The following is a 26,721-nucleotide window of genomic DNA, read 5'->3' on the forward strand; positions in this document are numbered from 1 at the left end:
TAGATCTCGGGTACTTATTCAAAAGGAAGTATGTGATTTTGTAAACAAAGATTAAAACGTCGATTTGTCCAATCTAATAGGTTTAAGAAGCTATCGGTTAACTGTTGGCGGTGTTGGTTTGCGTGGAAATGCCATCAGACTGGACAAATCGTCGTTTGAATCTTTGTTTACAAAATCACATACGTCCTTTTAAATAAGCCGAGAAGTACTTAGAGCCAGAGTCTATTAAATATAGAGTTACGCAAAGAGTGAAGCCAAATCTACCTATTGAACTGTCAAACCGTCTACCTATCGAGCAAAGTAAACAAATGCTTGTTGTTAAGGCGGAAGTATCCAGCTTTCCACGTTCGCCATAATGGCGGCTGCTATAAACAAATCTGACCTGCTTCCGACGCTTCCGACGGTGGTCGTATCCTTAGCAACTATTTTCACATTGTTTATTTATTCTTTCTTACGTGAGCAGGCACATCATAGAAAAGACTGAAGGAAGATCGTAAAGAGCTTGCAACTATTAGAAACAATTTAATGATTCGACGAATATAACTTCATCATTTTTATATTTTAGGTGGAAGGACAATTACAACGAAGGATGATTATCATACCAAAGTACCAGTTATTTTTGTCTATCCTGCAAGATAACAAGCTTTCGAGCAAGCTTTAGTTAAGTTATTACACTTGAATCCATGTTACTTCCGTGGGGATTCGATCGAAGCCACATGGACATTCACAACCGACTGAACGTTCTGGCTTCTCTGAAACAATTTTCTTGAGAATCCTTTTTTCATGAAACTCCTCTGTATTGAGTTGATAAGCTTTTATTTTCAAAAGCTCGGAGAAGCCAAAATGTGTATAGTTAAATGCACTCGCTCTTGTTAAAAGATTTCGAATTCCTTATATTTGAATTATACTACGTTACGCAGAAGGATTAATAAAAAGATATTCTGTTGCGACGAAGGGCAAGGGTAACGTAATTCCATCACGTATTTCTTCTCGTAGAACTACCCAAATATCCACAGCCCTTCTGATCCTTTGATCGTGGGTAAGAATAAAAATACGGTGCTTAACATTATGCTTGTATTTATTTTGCGTTGGGTTGCTTGCGCTACCACCTTGATATGGCTTGGCAATCACATTTGTGAGTATACTTATTACAGATGACGTATCCGCTTTTGTAGTCGGAATTTTCTTTGAGCATACGTCTTTTACGCAACTCAACGAAACGGAGTTCATTGTATAAGTTTTAAGCACTCGATTCCGATTTCGGAGTCGGAGGAGTTCGAATGTTATTTAAATGGGCAAAAACACAGAACTGCACATTTTGATTTGTCCGAGCGTGAGGTATTAAAAAAAGAGAGCTACCATTAGTTCTCACTCATCAACATGCAGTTTCATTAGAAAATTAATTGTTAACAAATTTACAAGAAGCAAGAGCGGTCGGGTACGCATGTCCACGTGCTTTCATTCGGATTCTACAAAAGTACTTAAATCTGAGTGCAAAAACTAAAATAAAATTTGTTGCGTTGCAAGCTGTTCAGAGCAATGTTTATTTGTTGGTATTGTATTAATCCTTCGTTGTGATTGTCCTTCTTTCACCTAAAATATAAAAATGATGAATATATATTCGTCAAATTAATGAATTGATTCTTATTATTGCAAGCTCTTTACGAATTTTCTCCGGTTTTTTCGTTATGTGCCTGCTTACAGAATAATAAATAAACAATGTGAAAATAGTTGCTAAGATACCATCGGAAGCGTCGGAAGCACTTCAGCGTCGGAAGCAGTTACTGTCAGATTTATTTATAGCAGCCGCCATTATGGCGAACGTGGAAAGCTGGATTGTTATCGCCTAATGATTATTATGGCGAATTAAAACGCATGAATTGAAATGTATTAGATTTGTTCTAGAAACAGCTTCAAAAAACTTCAATACACCCCCCAATAAAGTAGCAACAAGAAACTCACGTGTTTGCACTCTGTGGGTGACTTGGTTATCGAATTAAAAAGCTTTAGCAGTGAACACTCCCGTGGAGTCACTTTAAAGGTTGAACAAAAATGAAAGTTTCAAACACAATAACAAAAGGATCATTCAGAATAAATGTAAGAAGATCCTCTTTGCGCAACTCTACACGTAAAAAAATTTAATGTTGTTTATTATTAATATTTCTAATACTTTTTTGCCAAAGCAGGCGCTTAATGACATGTATAAGAAAAAACTTATACATCACATTAGTCACATACATTCGCAAACTTATACTTTTCATTAACTTATGAATGTTATTAGCTTTTTGATATGGGATCATTCATTAGGTGGCATAATGAAGAGTATAAGTATTTTCGAATGGTTTTTTGCCATAACATATAAGGTTATTTTTTTACGTGTATATAATAGACCCTGCTTAGAGCATCATTATCGGTCGCGAGCATTTTAATCACCCGCGCAGCGCTTTCATTTTAGTTTCGTCACTCGTTTCCGTATCGGTAACTATTTTCGGCTCTCAATTTGGTTGCTGTATTCCGTACCGGTGACGTTTGACACACAGCAAAAAAAGTTGTTGAATATTACATCGAAACAGCTGCAACCCGCTGAATCCATCGATGGTTAAATATTACATCACACGATGTACTCGGAAACATTCTGCGTAATAAATAAGAACGATGTAATTTTGTACCGACGTACCAAATTGGACGACGTAATCGAAGCGATGTAATAAAACGAGATGTAGTACAGTAGGATGTACATGGCATATGAATGATATAAATAATGGAGATTTCTTTCTTGATTTTCTTCAATATAGTACTTTCAACTTATATTAAATCAAAGTTTATGATATATTTTTTTCTGCATTTAAAATTTGTTCTTCAAGGGTCTTTATCGAAAGTGGTTGCTTGTGGTAACCATCCTCATCGGCGTTCCCTGTTGTGCCGGAATGCGATGCTCTCCTTCGTTGTTACTTCACTGTCCTTCAATAGTACGACCGCGGGACCGAGAACATATCGGCGCCGCCAAGAAATCAGTGGATAGATCCAGATGATCACGCCGAAACAAAATTGTACGGCTCTGCTTACCAACACGTGACAATTGTTTTCTCAGACTGCGGCGCGGAGAAATTACCGTAGAGGGCTTACAGGAAGGCGATACATCGACCTAGAGAAGAAAAAAAAATCAAAATATCCGTTTCAACCGCAATTACCAGATAGAACAAAGAATGAATGAGTATTTGATACCCTATACATTGAATTGGGATAACTTATTCGGTGTACTGTCCTATTTATCAACGATTAAATTATCTGAAATTTTATTCACTGGTGATTTTTTCCTTAAGGTAGCTTCACACCTCGGGAATCTTGCCCGTGGATTCCCCCCCCCCTCCACGGAAAATAAAAATCCCGGTCCCTTTAAAATATACGCGGAACAAATTCCGGCGGAAACTTTTCCCAAGGTGTAAGGAAGCCTTTAGGGGGGTTCCGAACGAAATCGTTTTAAAATTCACAGGGCATCTTCATTGTATGGCTGTCCAAAAGAAATTCTTAGATTCCAACGTGGTTTAGAAACGGAAATCTTTTGGTACCCAAACTATAATTTAGAAGGTAATCCCTCTACCTTCCGAAGGGCATCATGGCATCCTTTAGATACTCCGAAGGGAATCCTTCTGGGATATCGAAGGAAGCTTCCAGATATTTCGAAGCAAATCCTTCAGAGATTCCAAAGGAAATCCTTTAGTTAGGAAATCAGAAGGGAATCCGTAAGTCCTTGAATTCCAAAAAGAATCCTTCTGGGATCGCAAGGGGAATCCTTCTGACAATCCAAAGAAAATCCATCAGGAATATCGAAAGGGAATCCTTCAGGGATTTCGAATTAACTTCCAAAGACCTTGTAGAATTCCAAAAAGAATCTTTCTGGGATTGCGAAGGGAATCCTACTAAGAATCCAAAGGAAGTCCTTCAGGAATATCGAAACGACACTTTAGGGGATTTCAAAAAGAATACTTCAGGGATTCCGAGGAAAAACCTTCAGGAATTAGGCAGGGAATCGTCCAGGGATTCCGAAGGGAATCGTTCAGGGATTCCGAAGGGAATCGTTCAGGAATTCCGAAGGGAATCCTTAAGACCTTCTGGGATTGCAAAGGGAATTCTTCTGCGAATCGAAAGGAAATCCTTCGGAATATCGAAAAGAATCCTTTCCGATGGAAATTCTACATGGATTTCTAATGAAATCCTTCAGAGATTCCGAAGGAAATACTTCAGGGATTCCGAAGCAAATCCTTCAAAGATTCCGAACGAAATCCTTCAGGAAGTTCGAAAGGAATTCTTCAGGGATTCCGAAGGAAATCCTCAAGGGATTCCAAAGAAAATCCTTCATGAATTCCGAAGTGATTGCAAGGGGAATCTTTCTGACAATCCAAAGGAAATCCAACAGGAATATCGAATAAAAAATCCCTCAGGGATTCCGAAGGCAATCCTTCAGGGATTTCGAAAGAACTCCTTAAGACCTTGTAGAATTCCAAAAAAAAACCTTTCTGGAATTGCAGAGGGAATCTTTCTGGGAATCAAAAAGAAATCCTTCAGGAATATAGAAAAGAATCCTTCAGGGATTTCCAAAGAAATCGTCCATGGATTTCAAAAGAAATCCTTCATGGATTTCGAATGAAATCTTTCAGAGATGCCGAAGGAAATATTACAGGGATTCAGAAGGAAATCCTTCAGGGATTCCAAACGAAATTCTTCAGGAAGTTCAAAGGAAATTCTTCAGGAAGTCTGAAAGAAATTTTTCCGAGGCTCCGAATGAAAATCCTCAGGAACTCCGAAGGAAATTCTCAAGGGATTCCAAAGATAATCCTTCAGGGATTCCGATGGGAATCCTCCAGGGATTTCGAATGACATAATTTAGAGATTCTGAAGGAAAAACTTTAGGGATTCCGGAGGAAATCCTTTGGGGATTCCTAACGAAATCCTTCAGGAAGTCTGAATTCTTCAGGGATTCCCAAGAGAATCCTTCAGGGATTCCAAAAATAATCCTTCCGAAATTCCGAAGAGAATCCTTCAGAGATTCCAAAAAGAATTCTTCGGATTACGAAACGAATCTTTCCAAAAGTTTGATGGGAATCCTTCAGGGATTCCGAAGGAAATTTTTTCAGGAAGTTCGAAGGGAATCTTTCAGGAATTCCGAAAGGAATCCTTCGGAGTTTACTATGGGAATCCTTCAGGGATTCCGAAGGAAACCCTTCAGAGATTACGGAAGAAATCCTTCAGATTTTGCGAATGAAATGCTTCAGGGATTCTGAAGGGAATCCTTCAGGGATTACGAGAGAATTTGGATTCCGAAGAGGATTTTGGAGGGAACCCTTTCGATTGCGAAGGGCATCCTTCAGGAAGTCCGAAGAGAATCTTTCAGCAAGTTTGAAGAGTATCCTTCAGGGATTCCGAACGAATTCTTTCAGAGGTTATGAAGGAAAACCTTCAAGGATACCGAAGCAACTCCTTCAAGGATTCCGAAGGACATCATTCAGGGATTCCGAAGGAAATCTTTCAGAGATTATGAAGGAAATCCTTCAGGAATTCCTTCAAGGATTTCGAAGGTCATCATTCAGGGATTCCGAAAGAAATCTTCCAGAGATTATGGAGGAATTCCTTCAAGGAATTCCGAAGAGAATCCTTCAAGGGATTTCCATCTTTTAGGGATTTCGATGGGAACCCTTCAAGGAGTCCAAAGGGTATGCTTCAGAAAGTTCGAAGGGAATCCCTCTGGGATTCCGAACGAATTCCTTCAGAGATTACGAAGGAAATCGTTCAGGGATACCAAAGGAAATATTTCAAGGATTCAGAAGGGAATCCTTCAGGGATTTCGATGGAAATTTTATTCAGGGATTCCGAAGGGAATTAATCACAGATTCCAAAGAAAATCCTTCAATGAATTCCGAAGAAAATCCTTCAAGGAAATCCAAAGAGAATCCTTCAAAGATTCCGGAGCGAATTCTTATATATGATTCCGAAGGGAATCCGCCAGGGATTCCAAAGCGAATCGTCCAGGAAGTCCGAACAGAATCCTTCAGGGATTTCGAAGGGAGTCCTTTAGGAAGAAGGGAATACTTTAGAGATTCCGAAGAAAATCCTTAAGGGATTCTGAAGGAAACTCTTCAGGGATACGGAAGGAAATCCTTCAGGGATTCAGAAGGACAGAAGGATTCCAAAGAAAACCCTTCAGAGACTATGCAGGAACTATTTCAGGGATGCCGAAAGAAATTCTTCAGGGATTCCGAAGATAATCCTTAAGATTCCAAAGAGAGTCATTCGGATTACGAAGGGAATCGTTCAGAAAGTTCAAAGGGATTTCTTCAGGATGTTCTATGAGAATCCTTTGAGGATTTCGAAAAGAATCCTTTAGATATTCTGATGGGAATCCTTTGAAGGTTCCGATGGAAATCCATCGGAAGATGGGAATCGTTTAGGGATCCAATGAAAATCCTTTAGGGATTCCTATGGGCATCTTTTAGGGATTCCGATGGGATCCCTTCAGGGAGTCCAAAGGGAACCCTTCAGAGATTCTGAACAGAATTCTCCAGGGATTCCGAACATAATCCTTCTGTGATTCCGAGATTTCGAATGGAATCCTTCGGGAAGTCCGAAGGGAATCCTTCAGGAAGACACAAGAGAAACCTTAAGGAATCCTTCTGGATTTCCGAATTGAATCCTCCAAGGACTTCGAACGAAATACTTCAGGGATTCCCAAAGGAAATCTCTAAAGCCTTATGGAATTTCAAAAAGAATCATACTGGGATTGCAAATAGAATGCTTCAGGGATTCCAAAGCAAACGCTTCAAGGATCTCAAAGGAAATGCTTCAGGAATTCCGGAGGGAATTGTTAAGAAACACCGGAGGAAATTCTTCAATGATTCCGAAAAAAATCCTTCATGGGTTCCAAAGCAAATCTTTCAGACATTCCAAAAAACATTTTTCAGGGAATTCATAGGAAATCCTTCAGAGATTCCGAAGGGAATGGCCCTCGGGATTCCGAAGGAAATTCAACCGTGATTTCGAAGGGAATTCCCTCGGTATTTCGAATAGATTTTTTCAGGCGATTTAGAAGAGAATCATTCCGGTATTCCGAAGGGGATCCTCCCGGGATTCCTAAAGTAATGCTTCCGGAATTCCGAAGAGAAACCTCCCGGGATTTCGAAGCAAATCCTTCCAGGTTTCCGAAAGCAATCCTCCCGGGGTTCTGAGGGAATATTTCCAAGATTTCTAAGGGAATTTTCTCGAGATACCCAAGAAAATCCTCCAAGGATTCCGAAGGGAATCCTTCTGAGATTTCAAAGCAATAAGTCCTTCAGGGATTCAGAAAGAAATTTTTTATGGGATTCTGAATGAAATACTTCTGGGATGCTGAAGAAAATCCTTCAGAGATTCTCAAGGTAAAACCTTCTGTGTTTCCGAAAAAAATCCTTCTGGGCATACAAAGTGAATCCTTCAAGGTTTCCGAAGGGACTCCTTTAGGGACTTCTAGCACTGCGATTGCGTTCCTTTTGGCATTTCAAAGGGAATATTTCAGGGATTCTAGAAGGGATCCTTCTGGGACTGCTAAGGGAATCCTTAAGGAATTTCGAAGGGAATCGGTTCGGAATCATAAAGGATAGAGGTTCCTGGTCGAAATCTTCAAAAAAGGAACTCCCAAATGGTTGTTTTGAATAACCAAAGTATTGCGCTCGGAACCCTTAAAGGATTCCGTTTTGAATCCCCAAAAGATTCCTTTCGGAATTCACAATCGATTCCACACGAAATTACTAAGGAATTTCGCTTGTTATCTCCAATAGAATCCGCTCGGAATCCCCATAGAATTCCCCTTATGGTTGGAAACCTCTGGTGATTTCAAAACGGATTCTTCGGAAATCAAGAATGAAATCAGTTGAGAATTCCGAACGGAATCCTTCGGGAATTCTGTATGGAATCATTTGGGGTTTCCGAACGGAATCCTTCTATGTTTAAAGGATTCATCCCAAAAACCTCAGAGGATCTCGTTCGGAATTACCAAAAGTTTCCGTTCGAAAACATGAAGGGTTTCGAAGAAAACATGAATGAGAATTCTTTTTAAAATTCCCAAAGGACTCCGCTCGGAGTTCCCGAAGGATTTCGTTTAGAATTCTTAAAAGATTCCATTTGGAATTTGGATTTTGGCCGGAATTCCCGAAGCATTCCACTTGAAATTTCCAATAGATTCCGCTCGGAATTCTCAACAGATTCTGTTTAGAATTCCCAAACAATTTCGCTCAAAACCTCTAAAAGATTTCCAAAGGATCCCGGTCAGAATCCCATAAAGATTGTGTTCCGAATCCAAAGAGAACTTAAATCAGAATTCCCAAAGAATTTCTTCAGAACCCTCATTGGATTTCATAGCCTTCAAAGAAAAATTCCGTTTCAGAATCCCAAAAAAAATGCAGTGCACCTGGATTAGATGGAAATTCCATGTGGAATTCACAGGGGACTGAAGAGAAGACTAATACGCCTACCCACCATTATAGTTCAATATGGCGTACAATGTTTTCGTTTTAATTTCGTTGATTTCATGATAACAACGAGGATAACAAAGTTTCAAAAGTATCGACGGGCTTCTTTTCGACATAAAAAAGCCATACTAACACAAAAGGCTCGATATTTATTATTATTATTTATTCAGACTAAGGTCGAAGTGGCCTCTGCGGTATATAAGAGTCTTCTTCATTCGGCTACACGTCGCCAACCACGCAGTCTACGGAGGGTCCGCAAGTCATCTTCCACCTGATCGATCCACCTTGCCCGCTGCGCACCTCGCCTTCTTGTGCCCGTCGGATCGTTGTCGAGAACCATTTTCACCGGGTTATTTTCCGACATTCTGGCTACGTGCCCGGTCCACCGCAGTCGTCCGATTTTCGCGGTGTGAACGATGGATGGTTCTCCCAACAGCTGATGCAACTCGTGGTTCATTCGCCTCCTCCACGTACCGTCCGCCATCTGCACCCCACCATAGATGGTACGCAGCACTTTCCTTTCGAAAACTCCGAGTGCACGTTGGTCCTCCACGAGCATCGTCCAGGTCTCGTGTCCGTAGAGGACTACCGGTCTAATGAGCGTTTTGTAGATTGTCAGTTTGGTACGGCGGCGAACTCTATTCGATCGGAGCGTCTTGCGGAGTCCAAAGTATGTACGATTTCCAGCCACTATGCGTCTCCGAATTTCTCTGCTGGTGTCATTTTCGGCAGTCACCCAGCCCAAGTACACAAATTCTTCTACCACCTCGATTTCGTCACCACCGATGCCAACTCGCGGTGGGTGGCTCACATTGTCTTCTCTTGAACCTCTTCCTATCATGTACTTCGCCTTCGACGTGTTGATGACTAGTCCGATCCGCTTGGCTTCCCTCTTCAGTCTGATGTAGGCTTCCTCTATCTTCTCAAAGTTACGTGCCATAAGCTGAAAATTGTACCACTCGTGTTAATCCCTGCTCTTCGTATTACCCCTTCCAAAGCGATGTTGAATAGCAGACACGAAAGACCATAACCTTGCCGTAACCGTCTGCGGGTTTCGAAGGGACTCGAGAATGCCCCTGAAACTCGAACTACGCACATCACCCGATCGATCGTCGCTTTGATCAACCGTGTCAGTTTATCCGGAAATCCGTGTTGGAACATTAGCTGCCATAGATGGTCCCGATCGATTGTATCATATGCGGTTTTTAAGTCTATGAATAGATGATGTGTGGGCACGTTGTATTCGCGGCATTTCTGCAGTACTTGGCGAATGGCGAACACCTGGTCCGTGGTGGAGCGTTCGCCCATAAAACCCGCCTGCTACTGCCCCACGAACTCCCTTGCAATTGGTGTTAGTCGACGGCATAAAATTTAGGAGAGTACCTTGTAGGCGGCATTCAGCAATGTGATTGCGCGGTAGTTGCTACAATCCAGCTTATCGCCCTTTTTGTAGATGGGACACACGACACCTTCCATCCACTCCTGCGGCAAAACTTCCTCCTCCCAAATCTTGGTAATGACCCAGTGCAGCGCTCTAGCCAGTGCCTCACCACCGTGTTTAAAAAGCTCTCCTGGTAGTTGGTCAACCCCAGGGGCTTTGTTGTTCTTCAGCCGGCCAATCTCCTCCTGGATTTCCTGGAGATCCGGAGCCGGTAGAATTATGTCCTGCGCACGTTCCCCCAGGTCCATCACCATACCGCCATATTCGTCTGCCACATCGCCATTCAGGTGCTCTTCGTAGTGCTGCCGCCACCTTTGGATCACCTCACGCTCGTTCGTAAGAAGGTTCCCGTTTATGCCCTTACACATATCAGGCTGTGGCACGTGGCCCTTACGTGAACGGTTCAACTTCTCATAGAACTTTCGTGTGTTATTAGCGCGGTACAGTTGCTCCGTCTCTTCACGGTCTCGATCTTCCTGCTGACGCTTTTTCCTCCGTAAAATCGAGCTTTGTCTGTTCCGCGTCTGTTTATATCGTGCCTCGTTCGCCCTCGTGCGGTGTTGCAGCAATCTCGCCCATGCTGCATTCTTCTCTTCTACTAACTGCTCACATTCGCCGTCATACCAGTCGTTTCTCTGATCCGGGGGCACCGTGCCAAGTGCAGCGGTTGCGGTGCAACCAATGGCGGATCGAATATCTCTCCAGTCATCTTCAAGAGACGCTGCGCCTAGCTGATCTTCTTGGGCTAGTGTATTCTTGGGCTAGTCTACCGTCTTGTAGCCGCCCAATGTTAAGCCGCGCGTTACCAATGTTACTTGCGCGTTCATGTCACCGATGACGATTTTGACGTCCCGCAGTGGGCATCCATCGTATGTCCGCTCCAGTTGTGCGTAGAACGCTTCTTTCTCGTCGTCGGGTCTCCCTTCGTGTGGGCAGTGCACGTTGATGATGCTATAGTTGAAGAAACGGCCTTTAATCCTCAGCTTGCACATCCTTGCGTTGATTGGCTGCCACCCAATCACGCGTTGGCGCATCTTACCCAGCACTATGAAGCCGGTTCCCAGCTCGTTGGTGGTGCCACAGCTTTGGTAGAAGGTAGCCGCCCGATGCCCGCTTTTCCACATTTTCTGTCCTGTCCAGCAAATCTTCTGCAAAGCCACGACGTCGAAGTTGCGGGGATGTAAATCATCGTAGATCATCCTGTCGCAACCAGCGAAACCTAGCGACTTGCAGTTCCATGTTCCAAGCTTCCAATCGTGATCCTTTATTCGTCGCCTAGGTCGTTGCCGATTGTATCGAGTCGTATTATCTTCTATGTCGTTCGTAATAGTTGTTTTTAAAGGCGACTTATTGGGCCTGCGCAAACCTCCTGTCTCGCCGGAGGGCCGTCGTGTCAGGGCTGTTTAGCGTCCCACCTAACACCAGGACTTGGGCTTGTGCGCTTTGAGCGGCACACGGTCGCAAAGGCTCGATATACCTCAACCAATTGCAAGTTTTCACCAGGAAAAGTTAATTGCCGACAATTAGCACTAACTGCGTACGAAACAATCACCCAAAATGAGTAACAGAATTCGGGTATACCACCCAGAAACTAGGTACCAAAAACGATGTTGGGTAGAGTGACAATGTACCGCGGATGACAGGCGTTTCACCCTCCTGGGGATTCCCGAAGAATTCCGCTCGAGATCCCCAATGGATTCCGTTCAAAATCTCCAGAATCCGCTCGGAATTTCCAAAGGATTTCGCTTGGAATCTTCAAGCATTCTGCTCGAAATTCCCAAACTATTCCACTCGGAACGCACAAAGTTTTTCGCTCCGTGATCTACAAAAAATTCCGCTCTAAATGCACAAAAAAAATGTTCGGAATTCCCAAAATACTCCTGCGGAAATTCCCAAAGAATACAGTTCAGAATCTCCAAAGGATGCAAAAAAGATTCCGCTTGTGATCCCCATAGTATTCCGCTCAGAATCTTCAAACAGTTCCGCTCGGAACACACAAAGGATTCCGCTTGGAATCCACAACAGATTTTGTTTGAAATCCGCAAAATATTACGGCCGGAATCGCCAAAAATCACGTTCGGAATTCTCAAAAGATTCCGCTCGTAATGCACAAAGGATTCCACTCGTCTTCCCAAAAGGATTTTGCTCGGAATCTCCAAAAGATTCCACCTGGAGACCCCAAAAAATTTCGCGGAAAACTATTCCACTTACACTCCCTAAAAGATTCCACTCGGAACGAACAACGAATCCCACTCAGAATCCTGAAAGGATCCCTTTTAGAATCCTCAAAGGAATCCTTTTGCAATCTTCAAAGATAATTGTCCGAAGGGTCCAATTTTTTCCCCGATGGGTTCCTTTTCGGAAGCCCCGAAAGATTTCGGTCAGAATCTCTATAAAAATCCGTTCATAATCCACAAAGGATCTTGATTAGAACTCCCAAAGATTTTTTTCAGAATCCTTGATGGATTCAATTTCCTTCAAGGAAGGATTTCATTTCGGAATTCCAAAAAAAGGAGTGCGGAATAATAGGAATCCTATAGTAGTACCACCCAGAATAAAATAAAATCCTAAGAGATTCCGTTTGGATCCGATTCTGTTTAGAATCCTTGAAGTTCTCCTTTCGGAATCGAATATATTCAGAAAATCATTTGGATATCTTATCACTTATCACTATATACTTACGATACGTCAAGTCTTTTTCAAATGTTCTTGGAGTTTCAAACCATCAATGCAACGGCAATCTAATCCTTTCTCAGTGGTTGCAAAATCAGCCTGGAGGAGTTCTCAATAGGCGTTTCAAAGTTGCCGTGCGCGTAGGTGTTGACCAAATCTGAATAGAGATTAGAAATGAAAAGTAAGTAACTTTTTTATAATAAAAACTAGCCATAATAGATTATTACAGACTTTTCCTTCCACATTGAAAGTTGTATCCATGCAAAAATTGGAATTGATAGCGATCTAAAGGGCATCAGATGGTGAGATCCTCTTCGAGCATAGAAGAGCCATCAAGAAGATGATTTACGGCCCCTTGATAGACTGTCTGGTTGGCGACATACAGTTATGGACTTACGACTAAGTCGAGTCAAGTACGAGACACTGAAGACGACCTTACTGTTGTGGTCGAAATACGTATCTGTCAAGGTACAATTAAGTGGTGGAATTAAATGGGAAGGTACAAACTCGTCTTATGACAAGTGGGGTACATATGGATGTTTATAATAAAAAAAGTTAGCTATTTTTCCACAACATATACAAAATGATGTTTAATTATGGATCAGAGATGGATTAAATACTGAAAAGCAACAAATTATTGCCGTAAAAGCTTATACGCTGATACCAAAATTTTAGATAACTCATCTCAATGGTAATCAATGCTGTTTATCTGTTTATTTCGACTCTTACACTGCCGTTATACGCATAATTGTCTCATGTATATAGGGAATCCCAGCAAACATGGGACAATTATGCATATGATGGCAGTACTCGTCTCCGCCAATTATTGTAGATCCAGTTGAAAACCGAACTGAGCTCTCGCGACAATCGCATTTTCTCCCATTTCCAAGTGTCGCAACTGCATCGCGGGTGGTGCGCAGGATGGCGCACGGCTATGGCATAGATGCGCACTACTCGCGATGCAGTTGCGACATCCAGAAATGGGAGAAAATGCGATTGTCGCGAGAGCACAGTTCGGTTTTCAACTGGATCTACAATTACAAAATTACTAGAAATACAAGAAATCGAAAATTTATTCAAAGTTTGTTGAAATTCTGTTAGATAATCGCTTAAAATCACAGATTTGGACTGGTGTCGGTTTTACCCGCAGTATCGGCGTATCGGTTTAACCCATAATTCCCCTACTCTTTAAAATGTGATAAAGCTAGGTTGTAAGCTGAACATGCTATTAAACTCACCAGAGAAATCAATTCAACGTGATGCTGCGAGCCCGTCAAACACAGTTTGGGCGTGTTTTTGAATCCCCTCACGGACCAAAAGAAATGAGTGGACCATTTCCCTCCGGCCTTCAAAAGAATTTCAAATGCAGTGCTGTCGGAATTTACGACTCTACGTCCAATCGGATCAGCGTTGGATCGCTCAAGCCAGCCCTCATCGACCACCAGCTTGCGCAGAACAGGACCATCTATTTTAATCGTACAACTTCCGCATAGTTCTTCTTCTCGCCGAAACCCATCGAAAAGATGTCCTGGTGCACTACCGCTAACAGTTTCGTACTGGATTTTGTATTTCCAAACAACATAAGTAACGCTCTAGCACCGAAATTATAGACGCGTCGTTCGGAATCCGGATTCACCAAGCCAGTCATGACCATTGCAACCACATCGCGGCTCATTATTAAATCAGTGCTCTGATCCCACTGCTGTGATAAATAGTTTTGTGTTGGATGTGAGTTGGCACTTTGTATCCAATTTGGAGGATTGCCTTCAGGATCCGCTTGCACAGTTCCGTGACCTGAAATCCGACTTTTTTCTTCATACCCGTCGTCGTCGAAATACGCGAAATCCTAGCCGATGTTTACGGCCAACAGAATCGCGTTTTGATGGTAAATTGCACTTAATAAAATACGTTTTTTGCCAACTGGTTCACGACACTCACGAATAAAATATTAGCAAAGAAAAACTTGTAGCGAGCCGCGAGAAGACAAAAAAACCGTGAAAATTACCGAGCAAATCAGCTTCCACAACATGGCGACGAAACAGCGTCGACCGCGTCGACGTCGCTAACATCAACTCCGCAGTGCTGCGAGAAAATTATATTATCGGTAGATATAATATTGTGTCAAATTTGTGTAATTTTACACAAATCTGTTGGAACCCATTGGTTGCATCATTTTCTGTGTAATATTCGATGTTTTGACTGTCGAATATTACACAAAAGCGACGTGCGGGAAATTGGTGAAACTGACTTTTGCGTAATTTCCAGGCAATGTAAAATTACATCAAAATAAATGTTCATATGCATTGAGATGCTGGCATTACATAGAAATTTTGGTACATCGCTTAAATTACATCGATGCACATTACATTATTTTTTGCTGTGCAGTTCATCAAATAGCAGCGCGCTTATTGCGCTACCAAATTTGGTCACCTGTCAGTCGCGCTACTGTTATAGCAGCGCGTTTAGTAGCGACCGGTAAAGTGTCAAGTAATGATACCCGAATAAAAAATATAATAGAAAAACAATACATTTTATTGTAACATCACTATAAAACCCAATAAATTTACAATAGATTTTATTGTAGATGAAATAATAGAAATACATTAGAATGTATTGTTATGAACCACCCGTATAATCATGGATCATAACTGGACCATTTCTCAGATCATACATGATCATAAGTAACACTACTCCTACTATTCTGATTGTTGTTCATACTAATGATAAACTAACCTCATCATAAACCATCTTTACAATATGATATGTTGTATTTAGCCAATGTACAACATGGGTAATGGGCGGTTAAGTATAATTACTATATAAAAAAGGTCATTTTCCAGTGCATTTTTTTTCGCTATCCAGCTTTCCACGCTAGCCATAATGGCGACTGCCATAAATTAATCTGACAGTAACTGCTTCCGACGCTGATCTGCTTTCGGCGCTGGCTGGTCGCATCTAGGCAACAATTTTCACTTTGTTTATTTACTTGCATAATAATATTGCGCATAAGCCCCAAAATTTTATTCCCACCTTTGGGTTTCCGCGCCGAGCACTCAGCGCCAGACTCGGCGACAAGGAGATAGTCGTCAAGTTGGTACTCCTGATTTTTTGACAACTGATGTCGATTGGTTGTGTGAGTGCACCGGTGTCAAAAATAGAGCTTTTAGCTGAAAATTTAATTGTCAAATGCACATTTTGACAGTAATATAGATGTATGAGTGAATAAAATGTCCAAATGCTCTATCGCGGAAGCAGTCGCTGAAGACAAGTGTCAATGATTTCAGTGACGAAACGAAAAGTTTCAATGCAAAAAGCAATATTCACAACTCTACAAAACTGAAAGAATTTCAAAATTAGGAACAAACTATTTAAGATTTGAAAACTAACATTATTTTTATGTTTTAGGTTGAAGAAACATTTTAATTCCAAGACATGTACGCTACAAGGCGATCAGTGTCTTTTGGTTTCAGCACCAGATTGATGATGATGGATGTTCCGCTAACAAGTGTGGTCGAATGTTAGCATAATGTGAAAATAAAATCCTGCAGCTAGAATGAAGAACTGATTGTAGATGTCGATGATAAAAGCCTCGGTAATTCCAGGACAGTGAAAAAAAGTTCCATTTTCTTGCTTTGCGTATCCAGCATTTTACGAGCGCTAATGGCCGCCACAATCCAACTCAGTTTTTGGTAGGGTGGAAACAGTTTGAAGTTTGGCTTGTGTCGTATGACATAAAAACGATAAGTTTTCATCATCATAATGATGATGATGATCGCTGCGGTGTCATACGACACAAGCCAAACGTCAAATCGAATGCATCCTACTAAAAAGTGAGTCAAATTGTGGCGGCCATTACCGGACGTAAAATGCCGGATAAGACATGCACACAAAGTTTTTGTGTTGTTTAAAGCGCAATGGAGCTCGATGCTACACACCAAATATTTTTCGCTGGAGTTCAGCAAAATTTTGCTGGATTTTGCCGAGCTGTAAAACCAGCAATCCATCCAGCAAAATTTATTTTGCTGTACTTTCAGCAAACGTGATAATCATAATAATGACAGGTACATAACTGTATTTTCAGCAATGTCGATAACGATTTGCTGGATGGTTAGTAATATCAAAATCAAAATGATTTGCTGTATTCCCAGCAATTTAATCTCATTAATGTGTACTGAAATGTCAGCACAACGTTAATCAAGAGTTTATAATGAATAAATAATAATATGAATTATGAGAATGAGATAACTTCTTTGGACATATATCAGTGAATAAAATCCTCGATAAAATAAAGAAATAAAAGTTGAAATATATTTTTGATTGATCGACTGCTGATACATGTCCTAGGAGATAACCTCATCTCATTCGCCAATAATTTTGCTCCACCGACAAGCATCACTTTTTATTTCCAATCATTCTATTTTATTTTAACGCAAATAAGAAAAAACGGCTTATTCAAAGCTGAAGGTAACCTTTCTCACGTTAACGGATAGCTTAGAAATTTCTGGTTCAAATAAAAAAATAAAAAACGGTTTACACGCAAACACGCGGAAATGGAGCAGATATGGTGACCGTGCTCTTTCCGCGTGTTCTGACGCATGAGTTCAATTTGACAGATGAACACCGTTGCTGGATTTCCAGCAATAACTTGCTTTTGCTGATTTTCAGTAAATCATTTAAACGATTGCTGGATTTCAGCAAACAGTTTTATTGCTGGTTTTCAATCAGCAAACTGTTTTGCTGGAACGAGAAATTCAATTTTGGTGTGTAAAACCAGCAATCCATCCAGCAAAATATATTTTGCTGTTCTTCCAGCAAACATAAAAATCACGAAAATGACAGGTGCTTAACTGTATTTACAGCAATGTCGATAATTGTTTGCTGGACGGTCAGCAAAACCAAAAACAAAATAATTTGCTGTATTTCCAGCAAGTTTATTTTATTACTGAAAATTCAGCACAATATAAATTGCAAAGCGCATCAAATTATAAACACACCAATTTTTTTCCGCTGGAATCCAGCAAAATTTTGCTGGATTTTGCCGAGCTGTAAAACCAGCAATCTATCCAGCAAAATTTATTTTGCTGTTCTTCCAGCAAATATGAAAATCATAAAAATGACAGATACATTACTGTATTTTCAGCAATGTCGCTAACAGTTTGCTGGACGGTCAGTAAAACTAGAAACAAAATAATTTGCTGTATTTCCAGCAATTTGTTTTCATTAATACTCATATTACATTAGTATACAATGAATTAAAAAGAGCAATTAAACAATAATGAGATGAGATGACTTCTCATGACATATTTATATCAGCTATTGTGATCAAGCAATAAATGTCCTATTAGATTTTTACTTGATCTGCTGCTGATTCATGTCATAGTAAATAACCGATAATTTTGGTTCACTCATAATCATCAATTTTTATTGAAAATACTTTCATGAAAATACAAATAAAAAGCACTAAATCAAACGATAAAATCTCTCGCGGTGGATGTTGAAAAAAAAAGCCGTAGTCCAGCGTCCGAATCCACTTTAAATGTTTAAATTAGAGAAAAGCAGCGGGAACAGAGCGAGTATGGCGGCCACGTCTTTACGCGTATTTTTATCTCTGATGCATGATTTCAGTTTGACAGATAGCCACGATTGCTGGATTTCCAGCAACAACATGACTTTTGCTGTTTTTGCTGGATTTCAGCAAACGAATTTATTGCTGATCTAGAACCAGCAAACCGTTTTGCTGGAACAAGAAATGAAATTTTGGTGTGTGGGTGCAAACCGTGGGTGCTGGATTTCCAGCAATAACATGACTTTGCTGATTATCAGTAAAACTTTTACACGACTGCTGGATTTCAGCAAACAAGTTTATTGTTAAACTGTTTTGCTGGAACGAGAGATGAAATTTTGGTGTGTACACTTGAATTGAATTATTTTATAATTAACATTTTATTTTTATTTATTTTAAAATACAGCGTTTATTTATGCTCATATTTCCCGCCTTCAATTTGAATCCTGTTGATATTGTCGGCGTAGCACCAACTTAGAATTCGGAAGTCGGGACTTCCGAACCGAACTTTCTTCCGAAGTTTTATTTGTCAAACTAATTGATGCGTTGTTTAACGCATCTTTAGGCAAATTCAGCGCACTACTTCCGAAGTTGGGAAAGTTGCCTGTATCTGGAGAAAAATCCAACTTCGGTATAAAAAGCGGTATAAATTTATTCCGGATACACAATATTCAGCCACCATGAATTGCCGATCTTTCCTGCTACCCTCGCTGCCACCTATCCAGCTTTCCATGCTCGGTAATGGCGGCTTGTCGGTGTGCAAAAATCAATCAGTCACTGTACTTTTTGACACTAGCTGGAGGAAAACTCACTGGCGAAAAGGCCTTTTTTTCCTTCCCCTCACCCAGAAACTCCAGTGAGCTTTCCTCCAGCTAGTGTCAAACAGTACAGTGACCGATTGATTTTTACACAGCAGCAAGCCGCCATTACCGAGCGTGGAAAGCTGGATAGGGCACTGCACGGAGACATCTCTTTCTTTTTCGTTCCTCATAAATTTTGACGTTTACTGGCCTTGTTGTTTTCTAATTTCTTTGCAGCGAGAAAGAGACAAAGCAGCCCGTGCAGTGCCCTATATTCCCTATATTACGAGCGTTTCCACGATTATTGTCCGCCTAACTCCATCTCATTGAGTTTTCGTCGCTCGCTATCAGATGCACCAGCATTTATGCCCGAACTTCCACATTACTATTTATTAGGTAAGACCATTCTGCAAGTTGCCTACACCGCCGATTCCGTAGTCATGTGAGAACATCACTATTATAGTTGTGGGAATCGTAAGTGACGTAAGCCATATCGTCGACATCCGACGATGATGTAGCACCGCTGTAGGAACATCCATTGATTTTTGATGGTAATGTCTGGTACTTTGTCTGACACTAAAGCGTGGCTTCGTACGTCAACGTAGAACTTGCCTCCAAGGGACTGGAGAAGTTCTTCCAGGTGCGGACGGAGACGATGCCAATAGACGAATCCAAGTAAAAATAAGAAGAAGACACACGACGGTATTAATCATACAGTTCGGAACTTTTTCCGTATCATACTTCAATCAGATTTTAATTACATTTTGTCTAGAATTTATTATAAGCATTTTAAAATGATCTTCCTATGCTGTGCTGTAGGATCTGTCAAAGTTAACACCGTCGTGTGTCTTCTTCTTATTTTTACTTGGATTCGTCTATAGAGGCGGCGGTGCTGGTGTTATGGTTCAGATTCCTGCGTCAGTGGCATGGCTGTTGCAATTGATGCCCTGATGCACAACGTTTTCGTCCACTTCTTGTAAGTAAATCTGCAAATACGATACAAATATTTTTTAAATGTACATTTTTGCAGTTTTGCACCTTTATTAACTAATTGTGAAACAAACTACCTCTATATCAAGGGCCTCATACGCCTGTCACTGGCGAACAAAGCTCGTGTACTCTGCATCGAAGCTTAGAACCGCTGTTAGGGCGCAATCGTTAATGCGAACATTTTTATATTCGGTTAGTTAATGCACAAAAATTCTTTTTCGAGTCCCTATAATCAAGCAGGTATCTCAAGCATACCACATCGTTATGTTGTTGCATGATTGTGTGTTTAATTTTGATAAAATATCGAAAACAAAAGTGTGCATAAAAATTGACTCGCCATAACAAAAAGGTGGTAGAGAATTAACACTGTTGTTTACAGTTTAGAACCAAATCCAGATGTCGCACATGTTGGGGTAGGGATTCAGTGCTCCGCCTTCTCCCCTGCTCTATATATAATTATTAAGGTGGCTCAAAAAACACTTTTTCAATTTTTTTGATGGGCCGCCCTCTTATTCGGTTCTATTTGATGCCCTGATGCTCTGGACAAAATTTCAGCCAAATCGGTCAACGTTTGGGTGGTGCTAAACTCGTTGGAAGTTTATATGGAAAAAAAGTATGCAGAAACATCGAAAACAGTGATTTGCAGTTGGACGACACAATTTACGATGAAGAACCATGATACTCATTCAGTTTTTGTAAAATAAAATACAGAATGTTATGCTGAAAACGGCAAAAAGATTAGAGTTTATTACGCAAAGATATTAGCATTTTACTGGAGTGTTATAGGGGTGAATTTATTTCATTTCAAAGGTAAAAGAAACGAAATTTTCTCAAACCTCACATCAGAGAAATTCTAATAAATTAGCCGGGCAAACTCTAATCTTCTCGCGGTTTTCTGAATAACATTCTGTATGAAATTCTTCAAGATCTGAATGAGTATCATAGTTCTGCATCGTAAGTTGTGTAGTCCAGCTGCAATTTACTGTTTTTGGATGTTTCTGCATACATTTTTCCATATAAACTTCCAACGAGTTTAGCACTGGCCAAACGTTGACCGATTTGGCTGAAATTTTGTCCAGAGCATCAGTCCATCAAATAGAACCGAATAAGAGCCCCATCACAAAAATTGAACAAAGTTTTTCCCACAGTAATTTGAGCCACCTAATATATATATATATATATATATATATATATATATATATATATATATATATATATATATATATATATATATAATATAATATATATATATATCCGAAAATATATCTATTCACTCATTTTTACCTGTTGCGAAAATAAAACTAGAAAAGCAAACCGTTTTTTTCTTCCGCTGTCACTAACAGATATAGTCGATGGCTGACAGATGCATTATTTATACGGCCAGTGTTGCCAAAAGTGTGGAAGTTTGAAGTTTGTTTGAATTTTTTTTAAATTTTTTTCTGAGAGATTGCACTGTCAAAATCAAAGTTTTAGACTGAATAAAAACTAAATTCATCAATTTAGCATTTGATTGAAATGTTTTAGCTATTAAAAATACCAAATTTTCTGGGTTTTTGAAATGAGATTAGAAAAATGTTAGAATCCCAACTTTTTTTTCTCTGTGTAAGGATATAAACGGGAACCTTCTTACGAACGAGCGTGAGGTGATCCAAAGGCGGCGGCAGCACTACGAAGAACACCTGAATGGCGATGTGGTAGACAAAGATGGCGGTATGGTGATGGACCTGGATTTTATGCCGCTGACTAACACCAATTGCAAGAGAGTTCGTGGGGCAGTACCAGGCGGGATTTATGGGTGAACGCTCTACCACAGACCAGGTGTTCGCCATACGTCAGGTATTTCAAAAATGCCTCGAATACAACGTGCCCACACATCATCTATTTATCGACTTCAAAGCCGCATATGATACAATCGATCGGGATCAACTATGGCAGCTAATGCACGAAAACGGATTTTCGGATAAACTGATACGGCTGATCAAGGCGACGATGGATCGGGTGATGTGCGTAGTTCGAGTTTCAGGGGCATTCTCGAGTCCCTTCGAAACGCGTAGAGGGTTACGGCAAGGTGATGGTCTTTCGTGTCTGCTATTCAACATCGCTTTGGAGGGAGTAATACGAAGGGCAGGGATTGACACGAGTGGTACAATTTTCAATAAGTCCGTCCAGCTATTTGGCTTCGCCGACGACATAGATATTATGGCACGTAACTTTGAGAAGATGGAGGAAGCCTACATCAGGCTGAAGAGGGAAGCTAAGCGGATCGGACTAGTCATCAACACGTCGAAGACGAAGTACATGATAGGAAGGGGTTCAAGAGAAGACAATGTGAGCCACCCACATCGAGTTTGCATCGGTGGTGACGAAATCGAGGTGGTAAAAGAATTTGTGTATTTGGGCACACTGGTGACTGCCGGAAATGATACCAGCAGAGAAATTCGGAGACGCATAGTGGCTGGAAATCGTACGTGGGAGAACCATCCATCGTTCACACCGCGAAAATCGGACAACTGCGGTGGGCCAGGCACATAGCCAGAATGTTGGACAGTAACCCGGTGAAAATAGTTCTCGACAACGAATGGAGAATGGAGACGACTCTCATATACCGCACAGGCCACTTCGGCCTTAGTCTGAATAAATATAAAATATAGAGGTGATAGCACGCCTCCTTGAGGACTCCCTTTTACCGCTCTCACACTAATTGATGAGCTTCCAAGGTTTGCTGATATTTCTCATCTCACCAATCCAGTCAACAGTGAATCGCCTGCTTTGAGCGTGCTTACAGCGGCACACTAGGAGTTAACTTTCTGAAATCAGTATGGCGAAAGGCATCTACGGTTCGATTACTCGAAATTAAGCACCTTAATCGAAAAAATATTTGGTAGGCGTAGTAGCGGACACCATCCTTCATAACCGGTACCAAATAGTTTTTCATGAAAAGTTCCTAATCTTGAGAAAACCCGCGTTAGATGTCTTTCGCCATACAAATTTCTGGCGGTTAACTCATGCTGGCTATTTGCGCATATACGACAGCGCTTGAATGTCGAAGCGGCGAATAGAAAATCTGCCACTGCCAATAATTCATTCATACATCGAAACCTCGTTTCAACATAGCATTCTTCATGGAACAGTGAGATGTGTTATCGAACGCTCCTTCAATGTCAAGGAATGTTGCAAGTGAATTTTCTTTTGCTAAGATCTTTCCAATTTTGTGACTAACTTATGAAGCGCTGTTTGTTACTGAAGATTTTCCTTCCTGAAACGCGAATCTTCTGCTTAGAGAAGTTTTCGTTAAATAGGATGATTGTATTTGCTAATCTATTAGTTTTTCCATTATTTTTAATATGATGGACAATAAGCTAATTGGTCTGAAGGATTTTGGGGATGATTTATAATGAATGTGACATTGTGATACGCACTCCCCTCCATGCACTCGGAATATAGCCTAAAATTAAGCTCAATTGGAACATCTTTGTCAGAGTGGTCAGGCAAACTTCGGGATGTGCAGCTGAAATAACTTAAACCCAAATCCCCACCCCGTCCGTCCAGAATTAAATTATATCTAACCTTGAGTCGCTATGATTATTAGGGTCTATGTCCCTTCCTAACTAACTGTTAATGATAAGATGATAAACTTATAAAATATAAAACTTGAGAGCTACGGGTCCCCAAAGTGTCTCGCACAACTCAGCCTGCCAATTTATGATACAAATGTATTTATTTGAAATGAACCAGGTTCAGATAGAACTAGGGTAAATCGGCTTTTAAAGGGGACAAAACCAATAACCAATGGAAACATGCGACATTAGAAAAAGTTTATTTTATCGTCTATCAAATCGGTATATTTAAGGAATACATGAAAAAAACATTGATACTAATATTGCAAATCCTTCATCACACTTATTAATATGTAGTATTCATTGTGCTCCCTTGATGAATATATTGTATACAACGCTTTCATCTGCTGGCATTGTACTTTCTACAACAGTGCTAATTCTCGAAATTTTGAGACTCAAAGGCTCTATAATTCATTTGATTTTCTTCAACATGTAGTTTGCGACAACCTATCTACGACAGCAAATAAAATCTCAACCGCATTATTGAAGGTTTACAACCATCAGTGGACATTGCACGGTATGTTCAATTTAATTTGTGCACATCTTCTTAAGGTGATTTCGTTGCATTTCGATGCGCCGTGATGGCAGATATCATCTTAGGATCGCACGGTTGGGACTGATTAAGGCTAAACTGTACGAGAATAACCAAATACGTAGTTGCTGCTCCAACAAGCTGTGAAACAAGGAAAATGATCATTCTTTGGGAGATTAAGTCGAAAATAGGAATTGACCTTACCGTGAAAAGTAGAGTGAAGTCTAGCTTGAAAAAACCGTAAGCCGTGAAAGCCACTTTTCTGTGGTTCAGTTGCAGCGATAGATTCGTAAGCTGTGAATAAAAGAACAAGTCGTTTCATTTAGGTACTGCACCGATGAAAAATTTGAAATTAAAAAAAATGTGCACCTGTTTTGTTAACTCTTCATCGTAATGGTTTACGTTGATCAACTTGTGAACATTAACTGCAATTTGTTTGTTCTGAAATTACAGAAAAGAAAAGAAACTATTGTCAATCACGTTGTTGTAGCTTCTACTTTATTATGGGAATCGAATACATTTAATTTTTTTGGAATGTGCTTAAATTGTTCCGAATGGCTGCCATGTTATTCTAATATTGATGTGAGTTCCATAGTGTTACTGTGGTACAGTACGAGTTAAATTTTGTTCAGACAACTTGCAGACTTCTAAAACATTCCAGATGTTACCAAAAGAGTTTCTTTCTGGGACTTCAACTGTACAGTGCTAGGGAACAGCCTTTGATCTGCGTCCATACGTAAACAAAATGACTGTGTTTCAATAACAGCAACAATTCACAGACTATCGTGCAGTATTGAACTTTAATTTTTTGTTGTTTGTGATATTATTTTATTTTTTAATTTATATTATTTTATTTATTACTTCCTTTTCCTCTTCCACCTGATCGATCAATCTTGCTCGCGTCACACCATTGTCGTTAAATAGTTGTAAAGAACCATTTTCATCGGGTTTTTGTCCGACATTCTGGCTACGTGCCCGGCCCACCGCAATCGTTCGATTTTCGAGGTGTGAACGATGGATGGTTCTCTCAACAGCTGATGCAACTCGTGGTACATTCGCCTCCTCCATTTACCATTCGCCATCTACACCCCACCATAGATGGTAATGGCCATATTTCTTTCCAAAACTCCAAATGCGCATTGGTCCTCCACGAGCATCGTCCAGGTCTCGTGTCCGTAGAGGACTACCGGTCTGATTAACATTTTTCGAACCTTCTTTTCGATCTTGCCAAGGTACGTACGATTTCCTGCCTGGATGCGTATCCGCATTTCTCTGCTGGGTCTCGTTTTCGGCGGTCACAAGTAAGCCCAAAGCACCTGGATTGCGTCTCCACCGATACAAACTCGTGGTGGGTGCCTCACGTTGTCTTCTCCTATCATGTATTTTGTTTTTGATCCGTTGATGACCAGTCTGATCCGCTTCCGTTTCCTCTCCAGGCTTCTTCAATCTTCTCAAAGTTATGTGCCATAATATCAATGCATGCACGGAAGACCTCGTAAACCTCTGCGCGTATTTATTTTTTAACATACGGGCTCCTGATCCATTGTAGAGCGTTCGTCTGTGAATCCCACCTGCCACTGCCTCACGAACTCTCATGCAATCGGTGCTAGTCGAAGGCATAAAATTTGGAAGAGTACCTTGGATGCAGCGCCCTGTACGGAGCATGGACGTTAAAAAATTCAGACTATCGAATTCTCGGAGGGTTTGAGTGGAAAATACTGCGCTCAATACTTGGCGGTGTGGTGGAAAATAGTGAGCGCCAGACGCGTGAATCACGAGTTCTACCAAGTGTACAAAAATGCAGTCATCGGCAGGCTGATAAAATACGGCAGATTACAGTGGGCTGGACATGTAGTGCTTATGCCGGAAAGCTTAGAACCTGAAAGAGGACGTCGGCTCCGGGATAGTCACCACATTCGCTGGCTGTGTGCAATCGAGGAAGATGCGCGTGCGGCCGGCGTGCAGGGAGACTGGTGACTGGCGGTCCAAGAACGAGCCACCTGGAACAAGACATTACATTCGGTTTTGCTCCGGACAACACGGAGTGTAGTCGTTGGTACATGTGGGTAGAGAATCAATTGATTTTGCATTAAAAAAAATTAGAATCATAGTAGGAATCGAATGGCGGCTTTCGATTGAATGGTATATTTTTTTCATAATAACGGTAAATGAAGCACCGTGGCCGTAGTTGCTACAATCAATAGAGCTACTATGCTCGTATTCAATAGTGCATGCAAGAAAAAGTTGGATGTAAAATTAAAGACTATTGTACACAAAAATATGAGTTCAAATATTTCCATAGCGTGTCAATTTCAGAATTTTCAACTGTGTAGCTTATCGTCCTGTTTGAGGATGGGAGACACGATACTTCCATCCACTCCCTGCGGCAGAACCCCTTCCTCCTCCTCCTAACTATTGGTAAATCTAAAATGACAGTCTTGTTACTATTTCCCATTCCATATTCACTTTCACTTTCACTCCACCTAACGATCTCTTCTCATTTGTTGACATATTACCGTTTCTACATAGTGGATAAAAAGACATGTTTGAAGCTAAAATGAAAACGTTCAACGTAAAGTTACGCTCATCTCAAAAAGTGTGGGATCG

The 26,721-nt window shown here is 40.7% G+C and overlaps 1 protein-coding gene and 1 long non-coding RNA gene across 3 annotated transcripts in view; both read right to left on the reverse strand.

Annotated features, from left to right (window-relative positions):
- Window positions 1-2,837: 2,837 nt before the first annotated feature.
- On the reverse strand, window positions 2,838-14,649 carry LOC134216392 (uncharacterized). Its single transcript, XR_009980645.1, has 3 exons — window positions 13,851-14,649; window positions 12,622-12,769; window positions 2,838-3,145 (listed from the first exon to the last, which is right to left on the reverse strand). It is a non-coding gene; the product is annotated as an uncharacterized LOC134216392 (long non-coding RNA).
- A 9,108-nt stretch (window positions 14,650-23,757) lies between these two features.
- LOC134216394 (putative gustatory receptor 28a) overlaps window positions 23,758-26,721 on the reverse strand; it is a 68,848-nt gene continuing 65,884 nt past the window's right edge. For both annotated transcript variants that reach the window (XM_062695294.1, XM_062695293.1), the window contains exons 2-4: window positions 24,484-24,555; window positions 24,319-24,408; window positions 23,758-24,255 (exon numbers count right to left, since the gene is read on the reverse strand). In XM_062695294.1, coding sequence (XP_062551278.1) covers window positions 24,130-24,255; window positions 24,319-24,408; window positions 24,484-24,555 — 288 coding nt within the window. In that variant the 3' untranslated portion in view covers window positions 23,758-24,129. The remainder of the gene's footprint in view (window positions 24,256-24,318; window positions 24,409-24,483; window positions 24,556-26,721) is intronic.

The sequence above is a fragment of the Armigeres subalbatus genome, chromosome 2 (genome assembly GCF_024139115.2).
Source record: "Armigeres subalbatus isolate Guangzhou_Male chromosome 2, GZ_Asu_2, whole genome shotgun sequence".
Classification (NCBI taxonomy): Eukaryota; Metazoa; Arthropoda; class Insecta; order Diptera; family Culicidae; genus Armigeres; species Armigeres subalbatus.